This window comes from Callospermophilus lateralis, chromosome 15 (assembly GCF_048772815.1).
Source record: "Callospermophilus lateralis isolate mCalLat2 chromosome 15, mCalLat2.hap1, whole genome shotgun sequence".
Lineage (NCBI taxonomy): Eukaryota > Metazoa > Chordata > Mammalia > Rodentia > Sciuridae > Callospermophilus > Callospermophilus lateralis.
The window spans coordinates 21,879,501-21,905,941 of record NC_135319.1 but is presented as its reverse complement, the minus strand read 5'-3'; the positions used below and the strand labels follow the sequence as shown (position 1 = coordinate 21,905,941).

Genomic DNA, 26,441 nt, shown 5'->3' with positions numbered 1-26,441 from the left:
TTTAGAGTTTAATTTTCACCCAGGCAGAGAGAAGGGCGGTCTCTCTCCGCTGAGTGTCTGCCTCCGATGCATTTTAAAAGTAATTGCGAAGGGTCCCACCGCATATCATTTGCATGGAGAAGCGAACATAAATTCAGGGACCCCTTGCTGAGAACAAAATCAAACTTTCCTTTTGTACGATCGCTTGGAAAGGGAAGCCGTGTGCAAAGAGTCCCCCCAAAACCCATCCGGCGGCGACAATTAGCAGCGCTTTGTCAATTTGCAGCCCAGGAGTCGCCAGGCCTCTGACAAGGGCGAACCCAAATCCATTCTCTCCTGGAGAAAGAAGGTTTGAGTCTGAGGGGACACGGGGTGGGGTGGGCCGAGTGTTCAAAACACAACCTCTTTTTGGGGGGCTGTTGTTGGTGGCGGTTGTTTCTATCCTCTTTTAAAAGAAAAGAGGAAAAACATTCCCGATGTTTGCTGAGAAATGACGGATTTTTTTTTTTTACACCACGTGGGCCATTTGTAAGGCCCAATAGACCTATCCAAGTTACTCGTTGTAGACAGCGCTGGAAATAATCAGATTAAGGCCAATTATGCGTGAGATTATAAAGGCGAGTGCTGAGCGGCGGCGCGCGCTGTAGACAGACAGCAAGACATCTGGCCACTTCCCGAGTCACTTCTCTGGTCCTGCGGGCGCCAGCAGCGCCGAGCCCCGCGGAACCCCGCCCGCCGCCAGCCGAACCCCGCGTGCGGACCGGAGGCGGTCACGCTCTGGCCTTCTCGCCAGCCTCCTGCGGAGGTACTCGGGGTTCCCAACCCACTCCCCGGGCCCCTCATACCCGGCCTTGGGGCCGACTGTCTTCCTGGCGGTAGCTGCCGCCGGAGCAGCTGGCCTTGTGCGTTCGCAGGACCGGCTGCGGTGGCCTGGTGCAGGGCTTGCGGCCCGGACCCTTGGCAGCCCGAAACCAGACTGCGGGTTTGGTGTTGGGCCTGGGTGAGGGTTCAGCTCTCCGGGAGGTGGACCCTCCCCACCTTGCGGGTTTCTGGCTTGCGACCGGAGGTGCCGCCACCTCCCCTTCGGTCCCCGAAGTGGGCTGAAGGCGCTGGGAGGGGGCTTTTCAAGAGTGGTGCTCTCCGTGCGCCCCTGGGCCGGGTCGGAGCGCAGGCAAGACACTTAGGCTCTGTTGCTGTTTGCTTTGCAGCCAGGTCGGAGCTACGCGCGGCCGTCGGTCCCGCCGCCACCCACCCAAGTCCGGCCGCCGAGTCCATCAGACCGTCGGCGATGTTTTATTTCCACTGTCCGCCACAGCTAGAGGGTGAGTAAGCGCCGCACCCGTGGCTGCTTGGCGAGGCCAAAGCAGAAGCCGGCCAGAGACGGACTGAGCGACAGCAGTGCTGGCGGGTGGTGGGGTCCCCACCCTGAGAGGGGCAGCAGCCTGGCAGTGAGTAGGGGCGCCCTTAGCACCCTTCCCACAGCGTGCTCCATCCCCTGTCTCCCGTCCCCCGTAGCCACCTGCCTCCCACCTCCTTCCCCGCCCGGGACCGGCTGCCCCAGGCTATGCTTGCCGCGGGGAGGGCTGGTCCTCCCAGCACAGATGCTGGTGTCACGCCTCTAATCCGGGCTTCTCTGCCCAGGGGGCTGCATCAATCTTTCACGGTGTTTTGCAAACATCCCGGAAAGCTAAGGCGAGTTGGCCCCCCGCGTCCTGGGCCCCACCGCGAGCAAAGAAGGACCCATTGCTGGGCTGCTGTCACTACAGGCGTTTGGGCGGGAGTGCTATTAAGCCTGGGCGACTTAATATCAGTCCCTGGCGGCTGAGCTGCCCAGCCTACCACCTGCCCTGTGCCCTACCATGGGTCTTACTCTGCGATTCACTGGGTTTCTGACTCCAAAGGCTATCTACTCTCCACTTCTCATTCCCCAGGGCCAGGGTGGGGATCTGGTCTTTGAAGATCTCCAGACCTTAGAAAAAATTTCCCTCAAGATCCCTAGTGTCATCTGCACCTGATTGTTGGGTGGAGGTGGGTGGCGAGAAGGGAACACCTTGAACTTTGGGGTGCCTTCATGCAGGGCCTAGTGGTACCCAGGGTGTGTCCTCTGAGGGTAGAGATTAGTATCCATCAGGGCAGCCCCATGCACTGGGCTTGGACAGAGACTTCTTCAAAGATACACTCTGGGGATACTAGGGCTTTTGCAATCCTGGAAGCGATACCAGGATTGGCCTTTTACAACTTACTTCTTTGATTTATTCTTGTTGTGGAACAAACAAGCTTGGAGGCCAAGAAATGAAGGGAGGCATGGGGCAGGGCAAAATGTGGTTAGACACTGAGAGATCTCACTGAGGATGCTCCCTCACGTAGCCAGTCTTACCTGGGATATCAGAAAGTTTGTTTTTGTTTCCCTCCCAAAAGCTCTAAAGGGCCCAGCAGGATTTTCTAGAGAAGGCTAGTGCAGAGCAGTGTTTTAAGAACTGTTATCTCTGTCAGCATTCCTGAAAAGGGAAGGCCATGCATTTGCCTGTATTTCACCTCCTTTTACCACCAATGACTCATGCTGGGTAAGCTTTATGGAAAAGTCAGAGAGGTGCATTGCTTGACATTGTACCCCAAGACTGGAGAAGACCCCCTATACCCATGGTTGGGGCACCTTCTCTGTGCTTCGGAATCTTGGACTGTTGACTGATTGTCACTGGCAACCACTTTTCCTGGTCAAAGTGGGAAAGGCAGAGGTTTGGACATTTAGCAAGTGGTGGACATTCTGGGTGACCTAAAGGGAAAACCCTGTCTGTAGGGTGGGCTGCAGAAGTGACTTAGGGATAGGCTGGCTCCAGATTTCTCTAAGTCCTGCTTGCTGTTCTCAACTCATCTAAGTCAGCTTACCTTTTCTGCCCACACCCTAGGCATACTCCCTGTTGATACTGATTCTGATGGGTATGACCAGAAGAAAAGGAGATGGGACTTTAAGCACCTTTCCCTTTGTAGGCGTGTTTCCATGCAAATTTTGCAGGAAGAGGAGTTTCAATTTAGTTTAGATTAGTGTTATTGGTGGAAAGATGATCTGCTCTAAATGGAAAAGCTGAGGACAGACTTTGGGAATGTGGCATCTTATGGCCGATCGACTTTTTAATTTCATTTTTTAAAATTGTTTTTCAGAGACTTTCAAGAGAGAGCAAAACATGGCCCATAATGTCACTTCTCAGCTATTTTTGCTGATATTAAATTTAAAAGTACTACATGTATGTACCTACATGAGAAGTACGAATAGAACAGAAACCTACACTTCAGTCAGTGAAATCCTCCTCTATGATTTTTCCTAAAGGCACCTGCTCCTGTGGGTTTTTTATAATTCCTTCAAGAAAAAAACATGCTTTCTTCCTCATTTATGTCTTTTTCTCTCTATATGTTATGCCTTATTTGCGTTGAGATCATACTGTCGCAGCATTCCACAGTTTGCTTTTTTTTTTTTTAACCTCATAACATATGTTGGGGATTTTTCCATGCCAATGTATGTGGATCTACTGATTTATTTTAGACAGCTATATAATATTCCATTATATCTTGTGAACAAAATGTTTACTGATGGATGCTTTGGCTGTTTCTTTTTTTTTTTTTTTTTCCTCAGTTACAGTGTTTCCAGGCACATTCTTGTCTGTCCTTTTTTGGCACACTTTTAAAGTATATTAATAGATTAATACCTGTATATACTCTTAAACTTTTGATGGCTCTTGTCAAATTACCTTCGAATAAGGCCAAAACAATTGATATTTCTAAATGATGAGTGAGTGTAACCAACTTATTACTTTTTGTCTGTATTGGGTATTATTATGTAACTTATTTAAATTTTTTTTGCCTAAATCATGAAAATAGTATTTCATTATTTTGTTGCATTTTAAGTATATGTGAGGTTTAACATTTTCACAACATTATCAACCATTCTGTGTATTTTTAAGTAAAAAGCCTGTTCACATCCCTTCTTCTTTTCTAATAGGTTGTCAGTTTTTCATTATTAAATTGATGAAGTTGTACTTTTTTAGGATTCAATGCAACATTTCACAATATGATGTTACATGTATAATTGTGAAATAATAGACAACAAGGTATAAATTAGAAGATTGGGAAAGATTCTGATTGGAGACCTCAGAGGCTGCATTCTGTCCTCCCCAGTCAAGTGCTTTGTTCCAAAAGGAGACAATTAAGCTTTTTGCAAAGTAATGGAAAAAAGACTGATTTGAGACTGTCCCCTTTCAATTTCCAATGAGCTGGAAAGAAATATTTCTAACTAGGGTTTTGAGGAAGAATGCAGTTTGGGCAGGAAGATTTAGTGGGGGAGAGAAAGGATGTATTCTGGCAAAGGATGTGGCCTGGAGGGTAAAATAATACCTAGCGGGACCTCCTTTAGTAGATGGAATTTTAAAAAGCCCAGGGGACTTGGCTGCCTCGGGACGGAGGTCCTTCTGAGGGATGTCATCTGGGCTTGGGAGCTCCTGATGCTGAATGTGCAGGGACTCTGAGCACGGGGCCCGTGGCAGGTAATGTGTTCACTGGTTAATGGAAACTTGCTCATTTGTTTTCCTAAGAAGCCATTGTGGACTATCAAGTAAATAGCGCACATTTGGAAAATGATCTGAATGCACATTTGGGGCCAAACTCTGTTCTGGCTTTATCATGAGCTTCGGAGGCTTCTGGACAGGACAATGTCTTTCTTTTCTAGGGAAGTGAGAGCAGTAGGTGCTTTATAAGGCCTGACCGGAGAGTGAGTGTCTTTTGAGAGTGGCCCTGTTTGTGTCTGCTTGGCATTCAAAGCAGTCGCTATTGGTACGGGTCTTTTGTTAACTGACATCTTATATAACAGATCCACTATGGTGCTGATGAGCTGTGACGAACGGTAATTAGTATTCATTTATAAACTTCTTACTCCTTGCGTTTTGCACTTCTAGGAGAAAAGTGCTGTGAAAAGCGCTTGGTGCTTTCTCTCTTCCCTCAGCTTCCCCCATCCTCAGCCCTTTACCCTTGTTGGTTATAGAAACAGGGGAAAGTGACTAACAGGCGAGCAAAAGACAGACAGACGTACAGCCTCCTATTAAAGGGTCTGAGGTGGGCGGGTGAGATGAAGGCACATTGGACAAGGTGCTCTGGGGGCTGGAGGGCAGATAAAGGTTCTGCCTCAAGCCAGTGACCCCTCCTGGATCAGAGACCAGAGTGCACTTGGCCATCTTGGGGATTAAGGTCATTGCTGCCCCATGCAAGAGAGACAGCTGGGCCTAAAGTCAAAGGTTTTTTGAAGAGAGAGAGAGAGAATAGGAGAGAGTGGAAAAGAGAGTAGAAAGAGATATTATTCTCTTAAGAGAAGCAGAGAAAAACACTTTGGGATAGATGGACCCTCTCTGGAAGGGGTGGGCAGGTGTCCTGTGAGTGAGCTTGCAATGCTGACCTCTGTAGAGAGAAGGGGCTCTCTGAGGACTGAGGGGCCCTCTGCTCTGGCTGATTCAGTTTGTTCCCAGTAGGCACTGCACCCTTTGGCAACCACTCTACAGGGGATTTTGATGACGGGTTTCTGCGAAGAAAACAGCGGAGGAACCGGACGACCTTCACTCTTCAGCAGGTAACAAGATCCATCCCCAATTCTCAGAATCAGTTACCTCCTGCCTCCGTGAAGTCAGAGCTGAGCAACTTCTTGTCATTCAAAATAAGGCCAACTGATTGTGTTAATGGATCTTTTTATTTTCTTGGACAATTTATGAATCAAGAAATATGTCCAGGGGAGGGTAGCTGACTTTGTCTTGTGATTCCAGGAAGCCTAATGAAGAGGCCACAGTCATCTCTACCATTGGTCTTAAGTTGATGGCGTGGGGCATATCCCAGGTCAACACACAATAACCCTTTGAGGAAGGCAGGTCCCACCTTCTGACCCCAAGTAGACAGATGGGAAACCTGGGACCCATGAAGTTGACTGACTCATAGATGGTATTGTCACCACAGGTGGGAGGGCTACCACCGGAATATTGGTTTTGTATTTCCCAGGGTTGAGTTTTTCCCCTAAGATGGGACTCTGTTCTGCTCCTGAACAAAGTGGAGTAGTTGTGAAGGTGACCCACAAACCTCTACGAGATTTCTGTGGGATTGGCCCGGGGAGGGCTTCTACAAGTAAATTTCATTCTCTGTGTCCCATGGCGAAAGCTACGCAAATCACTCTGTTTGTAAAGCCACCCCTAGATTTTTAATTCCTATGACAATATTTAAATGTAAATGCAAGAAATATCCCTACTTCTCTCATTTCCACTTCTTGGGAGAGCATTGAGGTTGTCATTAGTCGGAATTCCTAAGTCATCGGGGATTGAAATTCTCATTCTCTGGAATCCATTCAAGGAGTTCTTTTCTCTATCTCCTTCCTCCATTGGATCTGTGAAACTGCTTCCTCACCGCTCATAGCAGCTTTGAAATATGCATCTGCTTCCCCTCACCTAGCCGCAGCCTCTCACCAGTAAATATTTTTTCCCTTTTACCAGCTGGAAGCTCTTGAGGCAGTCTTTGCCCAAACACACTACCCAGATGTCTTCACCAGAGAAGAGCTAGCCATGAAAATAAACCTCACAGAAGCCAGAGTGCAGGTAAACCTTCTTTTTAATTATTTAACTCTCTAATATTAAAACTGGCAAACTTTTTTTTTTTTTTGACATCATGACTGCAGAGTGCACATTTGGCCAAAGAAAGCAAATGAAGACTATCTGTCATTTTCATGATGCACTTTAATAACATCAACATAATGTGGAATATTAGATTAGGTTGATTAATCGGTCATTCATAATTAACTAGTGATAATGTTCTACACTAATTTGTCCGCGTCTCTAAGGTACTAAATTACATCAATGCACATCCATTTCCTTGCTTTGGAAAAAAAAAAAAAAAAGCTGAGATGCTATTCTCAAAGCAGATCTGACCGCTCTGGGGTGAGGCCGGTCAATTGCAGAGAACCGGCGTTTTCAGATGGGAAGCAGGATAGGATCTGCTTTCCAGAAATTGCATCATATCCAACTTTTCCCCTGCACGTGGACTCTTTCAGAAAAGTGGATCCGAAGAATGCGTGCAATTTAAAAATCTTTAAACAGTGCAGTGAAAGGGCTGAGCCGAGATGAGCACAGCCTGCGTGAAGCGCCTCTAAGCAGGATTTCTTTTTCGAAGCTACACAGTGATTATGTTTAAGCGCACAAACCCGCCGAGCCCAGCAGATGTGCCCGAGTGCGAGAAGAACAGATTCACAGTGCCGCCTCTCCGGGCGAGCTATTCTTTGAGCACAATTATATATTCATTTTATTTATGGGGTTTCCTCCATGCTGTTTCTGTTCTTTTTTATGTAGGGGCTTGGGGTTAAGACTATGCAAAGATCTAATTGTAGGAAATATAATAGTTTGCTTTCGGTTCCCCTGGGTCATGTTAGTATCTCTTAAAAACCAATGGCTGAAGAGAGATAATGGAATTCTGAGCAGTAAATTGGGGGTTGTAAACAAATTATTTCCCCTATAATCAGATTATGTGATCCTGATTATTAAATCTGAACATGAATCATTGGTCATATGCGGGCAAATTAAACTGATTATTATTTGGAAATGAAAATCTTCTTTGGCCAGGATACCGTCTATCGTTTCTTTTTTTAATGCTAGCTTGCCAATAGCTGCCTAAAGACTGAACTGCAAATTGAGATAAATGACACAATTATTGAACATTCAGAAGTGGAAGATCATAACTTCTCCCTGAAAGGTGCAAGGGTAAGATAGGGGTGGTGACAATTAAAGCTGGGAATTGTTGTCCAGGCTGTTGTTGGCTATTATGCAGCCAGACAATGGCTGCGAAGCATTTGTTTAGTGAGCTTCCGTGTGGGGACACGGGCTTTGGTGGCGGGAAGGGAGATGTGTTTACATTTATACCCCTTGCTCATTCAAATATGATTAATGTTCTATAAAGCAGGGTCTTAATCGAAGCTGATGTTGTCAAACAATAACTAAATAGGGAAATAAACGACTCCATCATGCTCTTTCCTCAGAAGCAGGCGAACTGTCAGTGCAAAGTCATTAAAATATGATAATGAAAAATAGCTCAATTAAATGTTGTTATAGCTGTGACCTTCATTCAATTAAGACGCAAGAAAGTGTCTGCATTTTGCTTTGCATTTAACTGCCCTAAATTTAGAATATAGATAAAATCATTATTCAATGGTTGCTGATATGTGCAATTAAAAGCCAACTCGATTAAAAAAAGAAAGAAAGAAACCCAGTTAAAGGAGAATGAAAATGAAGAGATAGGGTGGGTTGGCAGAGGGCTCAGCCTCGAGGACCCAGGCTGTCTTCCTGGCCGGTGTGCTGGCCAGGGCAGAAGGAGAGGAGGCCCCCAACCCCAGCCCTGAATCAGAGGGAGGCCTAGCCAATTTATTTTTATTTTTATTTTTTATAAAGTCGAGGACTGTCTCCCAGGAGAGGAGAGGAGAAGAGAGGTTTTGCTGGATGCACTAAAGACAGTGGGATTTTGGTACCTTAGGGTACACCTTGAGTTTGAATTTACCGGCTTCTATGCAGCCCGTCCTTCCGCAAAAGCAGTTTGGTTTTTAAGGCTTAAAAATCCTAACCCCCCCCACCCACCAAGAAGGTGCTTAAGTCAAGGTGAACCACAAGCCTCCTGCTGACTTGAGGGTACCAGAGATGATGACACTAGCTAATATTCATTGAGTGATTGATTGTTATGTGCCAGGTACTGTGTTCAGTGTTTTACATGCGTGTCAACCTTCCTAACGATGCTTGGGGTTGCTGTTATCATTGTCCCTGAAACAGTTTGAATCATGGTCCTGAGCCAAGTCATTGGGCTTCACATTGTGGATGTGTCATTTGCCATCTGGACAACCTTGGGCATGTTAATTAACCTCTCTGTGTTTAATTCCCTATCTGTAAAATGGGGACAGCAGGACTACTTACCTCATAGGGTTGCAGTGGGTCTAAACCGAGGCCCAGAATTCTAGATCATGGCGGACTCCAGAGTCAGGGATTCTGTTAGGTGCACTGAGCTGGTCATGAACTTGTGATGATTTTGGAGTTAGACGACAGGTATGAGACCAGATACGCCCAGGCTTCAGCCTGTTGGATGACTGAGTGAGTCTTTTTGATGAGAAGGCCTGGAGTGGTGTTTTCCAAGCTGCTTTGACAATGATGCCCCAGCAGTAAACACATTCACATCAAATAAATGGACTCCGGGCCACGCAGCTCTGAGAATCTCCGCAAGGCAGTACTTTTACCCTTCCTGTGGGCAATGCATTTAAATACTTTCTATTATTCAACATTCATTCTTGAAACATGCCTGTCATAAGCTTGGAAGCTGATCCAACACATCCACGGGACAGAAGCTCAGTTCAGAGAGCACAAAGTAGGCAGGGGCTGCAGGGTGAGCCGTGGGCACCTGCCGGGGTCTAGACCTTCACGTTGGGGTTCCGGCTCCTCCCTCTTTTCTGATTTTATGCTTCCCTTGGGTTTAGGTTTGGTTCCAGAACCGAAGAGCCAAGTGGAGGAAAACAGAGAGAGGGGCCTCCGACCAGGAACCAGGTGCCAAGGAACCCATGGCAGAGGTGACGCCACCACCAGTGAGAAACATCAACTCCCCGCCCCCCGGGGACCAGGGCCGGAACAAGAAAGAGGCGCTGGAGGCCCAGCAGAGGTGAGACTGGCTGGACCCGGGGCCCAGGGAGCTCAGGCCCAGACACACGAGGGCACTCAATGAAAATTTCTATCTTTGCCAGCCTGGGGCGAACTGTGGGTCCTGCTGGTCCGTTCTTCCCCTCCTGCTTACCAGGGACCCTCCTGAACACAGCCACCTACGCCCAGGCCTTGTCCCACGTGGCCTCCCTGAAGGGTGAGTTTGGCTCCGCTTGGCGGGTGTGGTCTCACGGGGAGGGTGGAGTCTGACTGGCCCGTTGTTTTGCCTCTGCTTATCCTCGCATCCAAACCAACTGGGCTCCCGTCTTCTCCTGTCAGTCACAGCTGGGGTCCCAGACACAGGTCCATACTTGCTATCTTGCTTGGTTTCTACATAGAGTTCTACATGCATGTGGAGGTTGCTGTTAAGGGTCAATGACAGAGGGCTTGTCCTAGAGGTGATTACTTCGAAAGTGACCATTCCGTGTTTATACCTTCCCCATTCCCTCTGGCAGCATTTTTAGGTGCTAGCTCACGGGGGAAGCCTGGGGAAGGAAACTATCTCTATTTCTGAGGACCCCTTTCTCATATGTGCAGCTAGTTCACTTGCTTTCCCTTGGGACTCCTGAGACCAGATGTCCAAAGTCTTAGGATTTGTGGCTTTCCAAGATTTGCTCTCTTCTCAGTGACTGTTGTTCTACGAAGGCTGAAAATCATTAGGGTTGTTTTTCAGGCCCAGAGAGAGAGAGAGAGAAATCCCTGCAGGACTGTCCCTTGGGGATTTCTGGGGTACCTTTCCTGATGAAAAGACCCATCAGTGGCTCTTAATTCCTTGTCACAAACTTATTTGTCCAATGATCAGGCTGGAGAGCTATACTGGCCAGGAAAATGTTGAACCCCAGTGGCTCGGGGGAGTATGAGTACCTGCACTCCACCTCCTAAATCCCCAGTGATGTACAAGCCTGGCTCCCTCTAGGTTTTTCCCTGATGATGGGCAGTGGGAGAGGCCTCCTTAAGGTGTCTGCTGCTTGTCATGTGCTAGAGATGACTTTTCATTGCCAGACACCACAGAGTGTGGCATTCTGCATGGCAATATGGAGGCCAAACGAGAATGTGATGAAATCTCCTTAGGGAGTCTGTGAGAAGGAGAGAAGGGCATGGTAGGTATAGGGAGCAGCATGTGCAAAGGTTACCAGGTGTGGGGAGGAGAACCAGGCTTGCCTGGAGAATGGCTGCTATCCTGGATGCCCAGAGACAAGGTGGAGGGTGCCTGGCAAAGGCCCTGAATGCCAGCCCTAGGTCTGGGCTCTCCTCTGCTGAGGCCTGGAGACACTCTGCAGTGGTCAGGCAGCTGGGTGAATCCCCTCCCTTAGTTTACTGACGTGGGTGGAGGAGGCTCAAATCCAGACCCCTCCCCGCAGCACTTCCTTCAGCTTCAGGACCCAGTGCTCCTGGGGCTGTGCACAACCTCCCTCCCCGGCAGCCTCAGCACATGTTCACATGACATAGTCGTCTGCTTTGGAACTACAGGTTGAGATCCCTAATCTAAAAATCTGAAATCCCAAATGCTTTCAAATCTGAAAACACGTTGTCACCGCGTCACCACAAGTAGAAAACTCCACACTTGAGTCATGTGATGGGTTGTGATAAACACACAGACACAATAAAAACATTGTGTAATGTTTCCCTTAGGCCAAGTGCATGAGGCATAACATAAATGAATTTTGTGTTTAGACTTGGGTCTTGTCCTGTCCCCAATATATATCATTTACATACATACATACATATGTATGTAAATATTCCAAAACCTGAAAAATATCTTAAATCCAAACACTTTTGGTGCCAAGCATTTTAGATAAGGAATACTCAACCTGTGCAGAGGTGGGGTTGACCAATTGGAAGGGAATCCCAGAAGGAGACTGATTACCAGTGGGATTTGGGAATTATCTGAGGGCTGGTCTTAGCAAAGGAGCAATTCTATAGCTGTGCATCTAACAAACCTTGTCTTCTGAGCTGAGCGTGGTGGCCCATGCCTCTGATTCACCCAGCTGCCTGACCAGCTATTCAGGAGGCTGAAGCAGGAGGATTGCAAGTTTGCGGCCAACCTCAGGAACTTAGTGAGGCCTTGTCTCAAAATAAAAAATAAAATGGGCTGGGGATGCAGCTCAGTGGTAAATAGCCCATGGATTCAATTACCTCTTCACCTCCACTGTCACCGTCCCCAGCTACCCTCCAAACCAAAAATGAAAAAACAACAAAACCTGTCTGCTTTGGTGAGGGCCAGCTCAGGGCAACACTTTTTAATACATAGTTTTTGCCTGCCCCACTCTGACCCCACAAGTAGGAGGTGATTCACATGTTTGCTTGTCCTGGTATCCCTTGGGGCATCTCTGCTAAGCCAAACTGAGACCCTGGTGGAAGCCCACTGTGTCTGGAGGTGGGTCTTGAGGGCTAGACTTCAGGGAAGGGAGGTTGGGAGAAGCCAAGGGCAGCAAGTGAGAGGGAGACAGAGTGGGACTTATGTCTCCCCTGTCTTGTGGGAGCCCCTCGCTCGGCATCAACACAGGGCAGAAACAAGGTTAGTGGGGGCGCTACTGCAGCCGTTTACACATCCATCCATTCTCTCTTCTCCCCAGCTTCCCTTCCGGAAGCCCTTTTGTCTGGGCTGTGACCCTGGAACCTGCCCTGTGCCTGCTTTTCGAAATGGACACTCCTTGGCTGCTGCCAGCCTGGGGGTGTGTGGGTCATACAGAGGTGGCAGAAATCACAGGGTGCTCACCAGAATTGGGCACATCTTTGTGCATTTTAAGGGTCCTGTTTGGGTAGCCTGTTGAATCCCAGTGAGGCACTCTTCCTGACTACAGTCAGGGGACAACAAGGTTTGTTGGGGCTGTCAACAGGCTGAGATGTTTCCAGAACCAGGAAAGCCATGAGTAAAGTGAGCCATGAGCTGATAGAGACCTGGGCTCATCCATTTATCTCCCAGTTCCCTGTGTAGACATTTTCTCCTGGTTCCTGCCCATGGAGGCAGGTGAGAATTGAGTCAAAAATTTCCTTTTCTTTTTCTTTCTCCCTACTTCTCTCCTACTTCTCTTCTCTTCTTCCTTCCTTCCTTCCTTCCTTCCTTCCTTCCTTCCTTCCTTCCTTCCTTCCTTCCTTTCTTTCTTTCTTTCTTTCTTTCTTTCTTTCTTTCGGAACCCAGGCCTTCACACATCCCAGGCATTGTCTTTGTGTATAGGTGTGGTCTTTGCCTTCCCCAATACAAAAGAGTTCTTGTTCACTTTTCTGGAAACACAGGGTCCTTTTGGTGTATTTGTTCTTTTCCCATTTTTGAGAGGTACAGGGCTGGGCTGGGGGTGGGGGTTTCTTCCATCCCTCCCATCTCGGCTTTCTGAGCTCTTTTCTGTGCACACCCACCTCCTCCTCAGCCTCCTTCCCCCAACAAAGCTTTTCTTTGGGCTCATCCTGACACTCTGTGGCTCTGTCCCCTGGCTTTCCAGGACAGCTGGCTTTTCATCTCCAGACAGCTAAGCCATGATGGAAAAGAGGGAAAAGAACAATCACAGAAAATCCTCTCTTGTCCTGCCAGGCAGTCTTGTGTCTTAAACTCACTTGATTCTCATGGTGACACAGTCATCATCGTGCTAGGAGGGGACCTATAGTCAGACGGCTAGAGAATAGAGCTGAGATAGTTCTGAGATGATAGCTGATATGGGTTGGGGTATCTTTGCGTTCTAAAAGCACCTGACCCCACTGTGGGGGCCCTTCTGGAAATGAGATGTTCCGATCTGGAAATCCTGGAGCTAGGTCTGAGTCAGCTCGTTGGCTCTACTTCTCTCTAAGCCAGGTGGTGCTGTAGCCTCAGAAGGTATGTTTGGGGAAAATCACAGGACACAGGCTGAGAGACGTACACCTGCTGCAAGTTGGCTTCTGAACACCCCCGGGGTTTGATGCTCAATTGTTTTGAGGGTCACGTGTTAAGGACTTTGGTACCAGAACAGCTTCCTGACCCTTGCACCTTATGTCCTATGTCCTTTTTTTTTCACCAAGCTCCAGAAATTAAGTGAACAGTCCTATCTGGGCCCAGGAGGGGAGCCAGCCCAATTTTCTAGGGCCTGGCTCAGTCCCAGGAGCTCTGAGCTGACACCCAGGCTCCAAGCTGAAACCCAGGCTCCCTCACCCTGCCTGTACCCCCAAATGCTGGGCAGAACTATTGAGTCAAGCTGTGCTTCTCTTGGGCCTGAACTCTGCTTCTAGGAGCTGCTGACCCGTGAGAAGACTGCTTCAGCTCCATGGGTGGAGCATCATGCAGCCTGGTGCTCTCTTAAAATATGAGAAATTGAGGTTCAGGGCAAGGAATACACTTGCTCAGACCTCACTGATGCTCTCCTTAACATCCTTATGTGCCCTTTTTTACAGACACCACTTATTTTTTTGTTCCTCTAAGTGAGCACCTGCTTGTAGGGGGAGTAATGAGAAGCCTTGACATTCACCCTGTTTTTGCAGCACATGAGGACAGCTGAGTCCTCTAGAGGAAGGTTGTCTGGACTCAGGCCCACTAGAGATTAGGATCAGTGAGAGCGGAGCCCCTTGGCCCTTTCCAGTTCAAAGATCCCCCCTGCTTCTCCAGGCCTGTGGTAACTGGCGACGGAGCCAGAAGCAGTGGATCTAAGCTAATTTCAGCTCCTACACCAAAAAAATGGTACCTGTGTCTTTCCCTAGGATGTATCCTCCATGGTTCACATAGCCCAGAAAGCATATGTAACTAGGTAGGCACCTGAATTCTGGCTTAGCAGTAGACACCACTCTGGGTGCTGCTTTCTTCTGTGATTGAGGGTCTGAGCTATGGCTGCCTGGCTACATCAGCCCCCTAGTCAAAGTGAGAGCAAATGCAGGGCTCCCTACACCCAGGACAAGATCTGTTCTTCCAGTGAGTACCTGGAGCACCTGGACTAATAGTCTCAGGGCTAACTGCCCAAAGATCATTGTGTATAGTTATAGAGCCACGGACTCTGGATTGGGGGGTACGTCTTTTGGTTCTAGGCATTGTGATGGTATGAGGTCCTTGCCTTATAAACATCAAGAAAGCCCCCTGGAGTGTTTGTGAGATAGCTTAGCGCTTGCTGAGATTGCCGAGTTCCTTTAAGTAGTGGTCCCTGAAGTCCTTTTTAAGTTAGTTTTGAGGGTCTTCACTTGCTTGGAAGTTCTTTGGCTTTGAAAGTCTTCTGAAAACGAGAATGCTCTTGGATCTTATAGTGGTCCCTTGGTATCTTCAGGGAATTTGTTCCAGAACCCCCTCATATACCAAAATCTGCAGAAGGTCACTTCCCTTATATAGCGTTTATACATAACTGATGCATATACTTTAATCACTTCTAGATTTCTTATGATACCTAATACAATGTAAATTCTGCATAAGTAGTTGTTCTTGAGAATAATAAGACAAAAAGGGTCTGTGCATGTTCAGAATAGATGCAATTTTCGTCCTCAAATGTTTTCCATTCATGCCCAGTTGAATCCATGAATGTGGAACCTGAGGATATGAAGGGCTGATGGGATTGGCTATCAGTTCCCTGAACAAATGACACTAGAGTGAGGAAAAGGGGAAGTAGAGGCTATCAATAGAACAGAGAGATGCACTCTGCCCACCCTCCTCAGCCCACTGGACTCTCAGGGCTCAGCACAGGTTGGTGACCACCAAACCCACTTCTAATGTGAGTGGGGTGGACAGGTTAGGCCCCAGCGGCTCAGTGTCTGTGGCCCAGGATTTTCCTGTGAGCTGACTCTTCCATCCAAGATGAATGTTTTTGAAAAATTCCATGGAGCATCTAGACTTTGTACTCTTACATTTAGATCACGGGGTGGAAGAGTGTCCCAGAAAATATGAAGGTGATCATGTCTCATGTCTCAGTCACTTGCCGAGCTGTGATACACAGACTGGAAAGTCGTCATCAGAAAACTCTGGATGGTGGTTTTCTTAGGAAATCAGACTGATTTTCATTCCTTGGAAATGCCCACTAAAGGCAGGGTCTGGGGTTCAGGGCAGCTTGAGAGCTGGGGAAGCCAAGGTCCAGCTGGAGGTCACCTCTTACTCTCTCTGGAAAATCCCCACAGCTCAGCATTGCCATGCACACACAGAGGCTTGACTTCGTGACTCATCCTCAGGTCAGGAGAATAAGGGCCCAAACCTTCCTGTGCTTTGCCTTCTGTTACAGCACCATAGTCTGTGGCTAGCCAGGTTTCTGGGCTTCGTAAGAGTGGCTGAGAGGCAATTTGGGGGCTGTACTCCTGGGGATCCTTACATAGGAGGCTGTTAGAGTGTGCTGGAAGGTGTGTGCTTGGGAAGGATGTGGCTCTGCGGGGCAGTTGGGAGCTTAGGTAATGGGGAGCACATAGAAGGTGGGGGAGTTGCAGCCCCTGATGGACAGGAGATTATGGCCCTTCCAGTGCAGTAGCCAGCTGGAGCATGCACAGGTGCAGGTGTGACAGACCAGCTTCCAGGCTCATTGGGCAGGCCCCTGGATCAGAATGGAGGCTGCTGGCTACCTCAGGCTAAGAAACTGCCCACTAGAGCCTGATAATTGGAAATCAGGCATTTGTGGGACTTCCTTCTTTAATTAGCAAGTAGCCTACGAGCCCGGTCGTTCCAGGCTAGAGCTCTGGGACAGCTTGCCTGATGGGAACCTTAGTTTTTCCATTTTCTAACCATGTAAGGCCTGAGTCAAATACTAACACTCTTATGGGCCTTTACTTGCTCATCTGTCAAATGGGCATCTTGATTCCAGTAGGACTCAATTCATAAGAAAGAACGAAAAGAAAATTAGAACATTTGAAGTACCTGAGCACACGGATATAGTCAGTGAGTCCTAACCATCAGTATTAACTGGAAGCCTGCTTTAACACCCTGGTGGCAGTCTCTGTGTCCAGTTCGTCTTTTAAGGACCTGTGGAAATGTTTGCTCCTCTCAAACTTCTCCCATTTTCCTGAACTTTATTGTTCCTGATATTTATTCGTTTCTTGTATACCCCACTATTTCAACTCTTGGCAATGTTTGGGTTCCTTCCTATTATTATTTTTTTTTTTTTGGTAGAATTTCCTTGTTGAGGTTGACTGGGGCTTCACATGGTGATGCGCTTTGCACTGTAAGTTGCTCAGAGAGGACTCACCCTGACCAGGCAGGCTGGCGGGGCTCCCAATTAGCATGTTTCACGATTGAGTGTTTTGTGAGAATTCAAAGGCACAGGGAAGGTTTTTACAACAATAATGGGTGTCCAGAAAAGCAACACAAAGAATTTTCCCGTGCAGTCTTAATGGCTAGCCTTATGATCACAATTCATTAATGCAGAGGAGGTTATTAATGGCCAAGGAGGTGCTTGGGTTTGTTCTGGGGAAGTGCTGGCCACAGGCCGGCAGGCGTGGCTGGGGACCTGAGAGCCGTGGGTTCATGCGCTTAGCCAGGCTGACTCTAACCTGTGATTCTCTGTGCTGGGTGTGAGTTGGAGAATAATTACAGCTGCCAGGCGAGAGCTTTTATAACTCACTGCATGCTCACGCCTCGGTAGTCACGCCCACTCTGCTGTACTGGGCTGCGCAGCCTGCAGGGTGGAGGGATCACAGCTGACCTTCCCCCAAGGGAGAAAGCTGCCTGCTGGGCAAGGCTGACCCAGCAGAGGCCCACTGGCTGGGAGAAGTCTACAGGCAGACAGGCTGCAGCTGGAATCTGGCCTCACTTCCTGGCTGAGGCTTGGGAGGCAGTGAGGATGGAGGAAGCGCTGTAGATACGGTGTCTCCAACGTGCCTGCTCTAAGTGGTCACTCAATAGATGCTAGCAATTGGAGTAACAGTCTTGGTCCTGATGGAGTATGTGAGGGTGAGAAAGACAATGGGCTGTCCTAGGAAAGGGTCAGGTCATGTCCTCCCCAAGGGCAAAGAGCCAAGAACATTACCTCCCTGCCTTTGGCTTCCAGACCAGACCAAAGCGCCCAGCTTCTGAGATGGAAAGGACTGTACTGTCAGAGAACATTTGCCCAGGAAGGCTGATCTCAGAGTCAGAGGTGGCCTTTTTCTCCTCTGAGCCCCTAAAAACATTCCCCCCCACCTTTATCTTCAGTTGGTTTTCCCTTTGTGTTGTGATTAAAAAAAATCACGAGATTTAAAAAAAACCCACAATTTCTATAGTAGTTTTTTTTTTCTTTTTTGGTAGCAGGAATTTAACCCAGAGGTATTTAATCACTGAGCCATGTACAATAAAAATCCCAGCCCATTTATTTAGAGATAAGTTCACATCAAGTTGCTTAGGGTTTTGCTAAGTTTCTGAGGCTGGCTTTGAACTTGTGATCCTCCTGCCTTGGCCTCTGGAGCACCTGGGATTACAGGTGTGTGCCAACATGCACTAGTTTTCTTGTGAAATAGAATATTCATTGGAAAATTCATAAAGCATGCATCTGGAGTTTAATGAGAAATTTTACCTATGTTACCACCTTGCTTGCACACCAGAGGCCTGGACTCTATAGGTTTCCTTCCACTCAAGTCACCTTGTTGCTATCTAAATGCAACTACCCTGCTGATTTTCATGGTGAGATAGTTTTGTCACTCACCATGGGCATTCTGAACCACTAGAGTCTCAACTCTTTTTTAAAAAAGAAAATCTATATTTATATTTATACATTCATGCTTCATATAATGATGTTTTGATCAAAGACCAATATAGGACCGTGGTTCCATAAGACGATATTTCCTGGTGGCATCTTAGTGACAGTTTATGTAAATACATTCTACAATGTTCACACAAAGACGAACTTGCCTGAGGATGCTTTTCTCAGAACATATCCTGTTGCTAAATGATACATGATTGTATACAAGTGGAATCATACAGTGTATATTTATTTTGTGTGTCTGGGTTCTTTGGCCCGACATTATGTTAGTGAGATTTATCTTTATGATATTTCGTGTATGGGAGCAGATTATCTGTAAATAAAGACAGTTTGCTCCTTTTTAAAAATCATCTTATCCAATTTTTTTTCTTTTATTGGCCTTGCTGTGCTGGTTTGAATGCCTAGTAGTCATCTACTCTTACTTTTTTAAAAAAAATTTTATTCATTTTATATTTTTGAAACAGGATTTAAAATATATAATGATTGCAGGGCTCTCTCTCTTTATGTTTCTCAGACTGGCCTTGATCTCCTGGGCTCAAAGGATTCTCCTGAGTCAGCCTCCCAACTAGTCTTGAATATAAATGATGATAACAGGCATCTTTGCCTTATTTTATTTTTCAAAAAAGTTTATTGAGGTATAATTAGTAAATCACTTGTAATTAATTCTCAAAATTACACAAATTCAATGGCTCACTGACTTTTGCAAGCATCACTCCAATCAGTTTTAGAATATTTTCATCACCCCATATCCATCGACAGTCGTTTCTCATTACTGCCAAACTTCCTCAGTCCTGAGCAACCACATATCATCTCCCTGTCTCTCTAGATGGTGGGCATTTTGCTCTTGCTGTCATGGCCATTTTATATGAATGGAAGATGGAATACCCTGTCTTCTGTACACATGGATCCAACCTGTCCTTGCCTTAAGCTTGCTCCCCTGGGGAGGCTCTCAGGGTATTTATTTTTTCAAGATACCCTTTATTAAGTGAAGATAATTTCTTCTTGTCCTGACAAAAATCATGAATATGAATGGATGTTGACTTGCATCACATACTTTTTTCTGTAGCTGTTGAGATGACTGCATGATTTTTCTTTCTCAACACATTAATATGATGAATTATATTGATTGATTTTTTAAAAATGTGAAGCCAACTGCATGGTCCTAAGATAAACCCAAATTAGATGTGACATGTTATCTTGTTTATAGGTTTCTGGATTTGGTTGGCTAATATTTTCCTTTAGGATTTTTGCATTTATGATCATGAGGAGATTGGGCTCTGATTTTTCTTTTCTTATAACCCCCAATCCTGATTTTGGTATAGTTTTACTTAATTGTGATTCATCCAAACATTAATATAGCTGTCCTTTGGTATCCAAAGGGGATAGATTCCTTTATCCCATCAGAACACCAAAATTCATGATTACTGAAGTCCCTTATATGAAATGGTATAGATTTTTCACATAACCTATGCACAGCCTTCAGTATACTTAGTTTCTTGATTACCTATAATACCTAATATACTGTAAATGTCAGGTAAATATTTGATATACTGTATTGTTTAGGGAATAATAACAAGAAAATATTTGTACATGTTCAGTACAGAAGCAATGTTTTTTTCCCTTGAATGTGTCTCTTAAAAGAGAACCTGGCAGCCAGGCACAGTGGCACCCGCCTGCAATCCCAGTGGCTCAGGAGACTGGGCAGGTGGATCACAAGTTCAAAGCCAGCTTCAGCAAAAACGAGATGCTAAGCAACTCAGTGAGACCATCTCTAAATAAAATACAAAGTAGGACTGGGGATGTGGCTCAGTGGTTGAGTGCCCCTGAGCTCAATCCCTGGTACCACTCCTTCCCCCCGCAAAAAAAGAGCCCCTGGCCTTGCGTCTGCACAGCTGATCATCTGCTGGACCCCTGAAGCCTAATCTCTTCTTTTATCATTTAGCATCCACGGAGTATCTATGGATTGCACCAAGGACTCAGCACCCATGAATGAGTTAGACACATTCCTACCCTAAGGAACTGGCAGTCTGGGGGTGGAATTACAGAGATAGGTCAAGAATCCTGCCAGGTGACACAATAATGGGCTCTCACGGAGGCAGACAAGGGCATGAGAAGTGTGGGGAAGCCCAGAGGCAGAAGGGATTCTTTCTGCATAAGCATGAGGCAGGCCTTCCAGAGATGCTTGAGTTGGGCTAGAAGGAAGCACAGGAGCTGCCCAGTGGGTGGGGCCCTCTGGGGGAGAGAAGGCATGAGAATAGCATGGAGCCTGGTAGTGCTGTCTGCCTTTCATCACCTGGTCGCCTAGGGTACTTTCCAGACTCCTTGCCTATGAAATGAGGGTCATAATGGCCATGTATAGTGGTAGGGCATGTACCTCTGCCTGGTCCATCCACATGTCCAGTAAGTGCTGACAGTTATTGTTAGGGTCAAGTCAAGGATGAGAGGTCACTTGGGATCTGGTTAGGAATTGGGTTTGGCTTTTGGGGTAGAGGACCAGCATCTTGCAAAACATTTGCTTCCTAAGGGGAGGGCCCTCCAGCATCTAGGACACAGTGACTGAGGTCTGTGGTAGGTGGGTCATTCCTAGTGCTCCAGGAAAGCAGCACAACCACATAGGGGCCCCCTGGATTGTTTCTGAGGGTACAAGTGCTTTGGACAGCAGAGAATCAGAGGGACAGAACATGGTCATTCTTCATGGGGGAAGTGGAGGCTCAGCCTCAACCCCCCTCTACGCCTATCTGAGGTTAGGAAGACAGGGCTTAGGTTAGTCATGTTTCTGTTATTGTGACAGAATACCTGAGATACTTAGCTCAAAAGGAGGGAAGGTTTATTTTGGCTCTTGGTTTTAGAAGTTTCAGTCCGTGGCCACTTGGCTCGATTGCTTTGGGTCTGTGGCTACACAATACTTCATGATGGGAGCATGTGGTGGAGGAGGCCTGTTCGCCTCATAGTAGTTAAGAAAGAAAGAAAGAGGAAGAGGAGGAACTAGGGTTGTAACAGCCCTTTCAAGGGCATGCTCCCAATGACCTAACTTCCTCCCCGTAGGCCCCACCTCTTAAAGGTTCTAACACCTCCCAACAGCACCAGAATTAGAGACCAAGCCTTAGTACCAGGGGCTTGGGGGACATTCCAAATCTAAACTATGGCAGGGCTGGAGAATCAAACACTTAGGATTCATAAGGAATCTCCTTGATGAATGTCTCTCCAGGGTGCAGGGAGGACACTAAAGCCTAGAGGAGATGTAGGACTGTCCAAGGTCATATAGCATATCTATCAGAGGCAGGGCAAGTCAAGACCTAGGTGGCCCCCTCTGAGCCTCCAATATTGATTCTATTCCTTTGACAGACACTGCTGTCATCCTCTGGCTTGAAAAACTATAGTTCATTTTCTGGAAGTCATGTCTTATGGGTGCTGATGAGTTTGCCCTTCCTGTTAATCAATGGGGCTCTGGAGTACAGGGAGATGAGCAGAAGGCTTTAGGCTGGTGCCAGGGACACACGAGGCAGCAGGAGAAGTAGCCTGCCCCATGTATATTCTGGCCGTCACTGGAAGGGAGGGCAATGCTCACTGGCATCTGAATACTCAGAACATGTGTCACTGCAGCTTCTGTGGCTGTTCCAGGGATTCTTGGATCTGGGGGCTGCCTGCATTACTTGTTTGACCCTGCAAAGACATTCAAGCAGAAATAGGACACTTGTTTGTGTCCTGAGACTATGTCATAGCACAAGGCTGTGGCTGGATGGTCAGTGGAATTGGCTCCCAATCAATGAGTAGTTGCTGGGTGAATAAGGGAATGTTGAGAAGGTGATATTATCTGTAGTAGGTGGAATTAAGACAGGGGTTAGAGTTAGGATTGATTCCACCAAAAGAACCTGCAAATTAGCCCAAGGATTTTGGCATTAATCGGATTGGGGAATTCTGTCCTGACATAACTTTTTTTTTTTTTTTTTATGGGGAATTGATGAGGCTTGGAACATGCCAGCTTAGTCAGAAAGGTCAGATTCTTTCTCCTTCTCGCTTGCTCAAATATTCCCTGAGTTTTAACTTTGTACCAAGATGGGACAGACTGGTTCTGGGATCAGGGGCATGAGTATCGTGTTGGGGAAGGAAGCTCATAAGAACAAGAAAAAGCACTTCCAGGGTTCTGTGGTAGAAGACAATGCATCCAGGTATAGATCTGTCCTTGTAGTGCGTTTGATTATTATGAGCATGCTTAGTTAGCCACAACCACTAAGAACATGCTTAACTGTGGTGGACATCTGCCAGTAGTTCCACTTAAACTCTCCTTATGAACTATAAGAAACTGGTATTGTGACTCCCCAAAGACGTACATTCATTTATTTATTTTATCATAAGGCAAAAAGACATGAACTGCAGTATTGGTGTTCAATGTCCCGTAAATCCATATATTCATGTTCTTGTTTATTTAACCTGAATATTCAACAAGAAAAGTGCTCCAGAGCCCTGCCTGCCACCCACATCAAATCTCACATTCCTTTATGATGAAAATGTGCTATTGGCAGAGACGAGACAGAACTAACTTAATTTTTCCTGTCAGTCTCTGTAGTAGATCAATTAAACTGCCAAGGAGATCAAATATTTCAGACTGTATTTATTACATTAAGTATTTATGTTCAAGTCAAGCCTTTAAAGCATGATGTCATAGAGGGATGGAGGCCGATTAGATCAATTCAGCAGAATTTTCTGTAACTTAATGGAAATCTAATTGTGTGTTTTAATTTAGTGTTCAGGAGGTAGTATGATCTCCAAACAAAACAATTCTCAGTCTGTGTTTAAGGATCAGATGGCTCTTGCATAGAGTTTAGTGATGGCATGAGTTGTCTGGGTGGGAAAATGGAGTGGTGGCCTTTTGTAGGGTTCACAAGTGGGGTTGTTTGTTGGGTTCCATTCAAAGGGACTAGTTGGCTTAAGTTCCCACAGAATGGGAGAAGGATGGAATACTCCTGGGTGGATTTCATGGTGGATCTTCAGCTTAGTGTTGGTATTAATACTTCAAGTGCAGCCTGAGGCCTGTAGCTGTCTTAGTCTTTGCTGGGTGCTGAGCATAGAGTCTTTATTTCTAGCATCTGGGTGAGTCTCTGTTCCCAAGGAGAACATCTGTCCCCATTATCTGAAGAGAGACAGGAAATCATACACCTCAAAAAGGACATACTTTTTGTGAGAGTAAATACCTGGTCATGGGACTGAGGTTGTGGCTCAGCAGTAGAGCAGTCGCCTAGCATGTGCAAGTCCCTGGGTTCCATCCTCAGCACCACATAAAAAATAAATAAATAAATAAAATAAAGGTATTGTGTCCAACTACAACTAAAAAAATAAAACATTAAAAAAATACCTGGTCACATTAGAAAAGGCAGAAAATACAGTAGGATGCAAATGGAAAATCACTTATAGTCTTACAATCCATAATCAACCACTATATTTTGGCATTGGTACATTTTTAAAAATTCTACTTGTAAATACATGTATTCACATTTATATTTCTGATAAACATATTTTATAACTTACTGATAAATTAAACAAATTTAAATTTACAAATATTTTTTATTTCTAAAAGATATTTGTATGTGAAATAAATGTATATACATCTATAATTTTAAATTAACATGGTATATGGATATATATATATATATATATATATATATATACACACACACACACACACACACACACACACACACACACAAACTGTGTATATGAATCAGGCTTCTGCCTCCATGGATTCAACCAACGGTAGATCAAAAATATTTGAAAAAAATTGTGTATTTACTGAACATGCACAGACTTTTGTTCTTGTCATTACTTCCTAAAAATACAGTATAGCTATTTACCTAATATTTACATTATGTTAGATATTATAAGTCATGTAGAGAGCATCTAAAGTATATGGGATAATGTACACATACTATGCCATTTTATATAAGGCCTTGAGTGTCCACGAATTTGGGTATCCTCAGGGGATCCTAGAACCAATCTGCTCTTTTTCCTCCTGCCACACACAAAAATCTTGGGCTACTATAACAAAATACTGTAAATGGAGTGGCTTTAAACAATGAAGCTTTATTTCTCATAGTTCTTGAGTCATTGTTCTCCAGGATCAAGGTGCTGGTAGATTTGGTGTCTGGTGAGGACCTGCTCCCTGGCTCACAGGGAGTCTCTTCCTTGTGTGTTCTCACCTGGTGGAAGAGACAAGGCAACTCTCTATAAGGGCACTAATCCATGAGGACTCTGCCCTCACAATCTAATGACCTCCAGAGTCTTCTCTCTCCACACCTTCACCTTGAGATTAGGGACCCAACATATGAATTTTGGAAGTACATACATTTCATCAAAATTGGATTATGTTGACTTACGTTTCTTACCCTGCTTTTTAAACTAGTGTATTATTGGTATCTTTTACATGGCACTAAATATCCTCCACAATATAGTTTTGTCATAGATACAGCATCTTCTATCTAGGTCACTTATTCAATTTCCTATTATTGGGTCATTAGGCTATTTATAGTTTTTATCACTATATGCTACTCTGGGATAACTTCCTTTGTAGTTAATTTAATTTTAGTCCACTCATGATTATAGATTTTTGACATAAACCAAAACCAAACCAAAAACCAAAATTAAAACAAAAACAAATAGCATCCCCCTGCTACTCCCTTCTAGATCCCCGAGTCTGGAAATCTGGTAGTTAGGACATGGGAGATTGAATTAGTTGGTTTGCTCCTCAAAATTCTCTGGTGAGCTATTGGTACTGTGAGATTACAGAGAAATCAAAGTTAGTTTTAAAAGAATCCTATTTGTGGAAGTCATGTTTTTCTTTGTTAAAAAGTGGTTGTAAGTAAATCTATGAAAAAGATGTTCAACATCATTAGCAATTAGGGAAATGCAAATGAAACCTACACTGAGATCTCATCTCACACAAGTCAGAACGACTGTCATCAAGAATACAAACAATATTAAAGGCTGGAGAGGTTATGGAGAACAAGGAACACTTGTACATTGTTGGTGAAATTATAAATTAGTACAACATCTATGGAAATCAGCATGAAGGTTCCTCAAAAGACTACAGGTGGAACCACCATATGACCCAGCTATACCACCTCTCAATATTTATACTAAAGAATTAAAGTCATCATACTGTGGTGACTATGCATGTTTATAGCAGCACCATTCACAATAGCCAAACTATGTAACCAGCCTAGGTGTCCATGAATAAAGGGATGGACAAAGAAAATCAGGTATATATACACAATGAATGGAATTTTATTCATCCATAAAGAAAATAAAATTATATGGTTTGTAGGAAAATGGATAGAACTAGAGCTACTATGTTAAGTGAAATAAGCCAAACCCAGAAGGTCAGTGGTCCTATGTTTTCTCTCTCATGTGAAATCTAGAGAAGAAAAAGGAAAAAGAAGGTGCATATGGGTGGGGGGCGGAAATCCATGAAAATCTAAGGGAGATTAGTAGAATAGAGGAAAAGGCCCAAGGATGGAGGAGGGGAGGGAGAAGAAGTGCTGGGAGTTATATTGGCCAAATTATACTGTTATATTGTGTGAATGTATTTAACAAAAACCCCCACCATTATCTATAATTATAATGCACCAATAAAAATGTGAAAAATGGTTAAAAAAAAAGTGCTTATAGGATTTAAGGGAGATAGATGTTGCTTGTTGGACAATTGAAATTAATATATGTATGTGTCCAGACAAAACTAGAGTTTACTTTCCCTCCTTTTCCCTAGGATGGTGACAGAGGTATCTGTTGATGGGAGACTTAGGGCATGATCTGAACACCACAGAGAAGAGGAAGACTTTATCTTCTCCTTTCCTGCAGGTTCTGCTTCTATTAAGGCAACCTGTGACTATGTGGGGTCACACTGAGCTTCCTATAAAGTCATATTGACTCCACGTTCACTACTGAGCCATGTCTCCCTTTGGACAGTGGGTTCTTGGGTGTAGATCATAGACTTTGGACTTTTCTCTATTAAGATCATCTCATTAGATTTGTCTCCTGTTTGCTTTTGCTTTTGTCTATTACACAGATGGCCTCTCTCAGTCTTGCCCACATCTCCATCTTGATAGACACATCTTGTGTGCCTTCATCCAGGTCAGCT

At 45.4% G+C, this 26,441-nt stretch overlaps 1 protein-coding gene across 1 annotated transcript in view; it reads left to right on the top strand.

Moving 5' to 3' along the window:
• Nucleotides 1–1,267: 1,267 nt before the first annotated feature.
• Drgx (dorsal root ganglia homeobox) overlaps nucleotides 1,268–26,441 on the top strand; it is a 29,337-nt gene continuing 4,163 nt past the window's right edge. Inside the window, exons 1-5 of the mRNA XM_076835147.1 lie at nucleotides 1,268–1,301; nucleotides 5,490–5,587; nucleotides 6,492–6,593; nucleotides 9,500–9,678; nucleotides 9,761–9,873. Of these exons, the coding sequence (XP_076691262.1) occupies nucleotides 1,268–1,301; nucleotides 5,490–5,587; nucleotides 6,492–6,593; nucleotides 9,500–9,678; nucleotides 9,761–9,873 (526 nt within the window). The remainder of the gene's footprint in view (nucleotides 1,302–5,489; nucleotides 5,588–6,491; nucleotides 6,594–9,499; nucleotides 9,679–9,760; nucleotides 9,874–26,441) is intronic.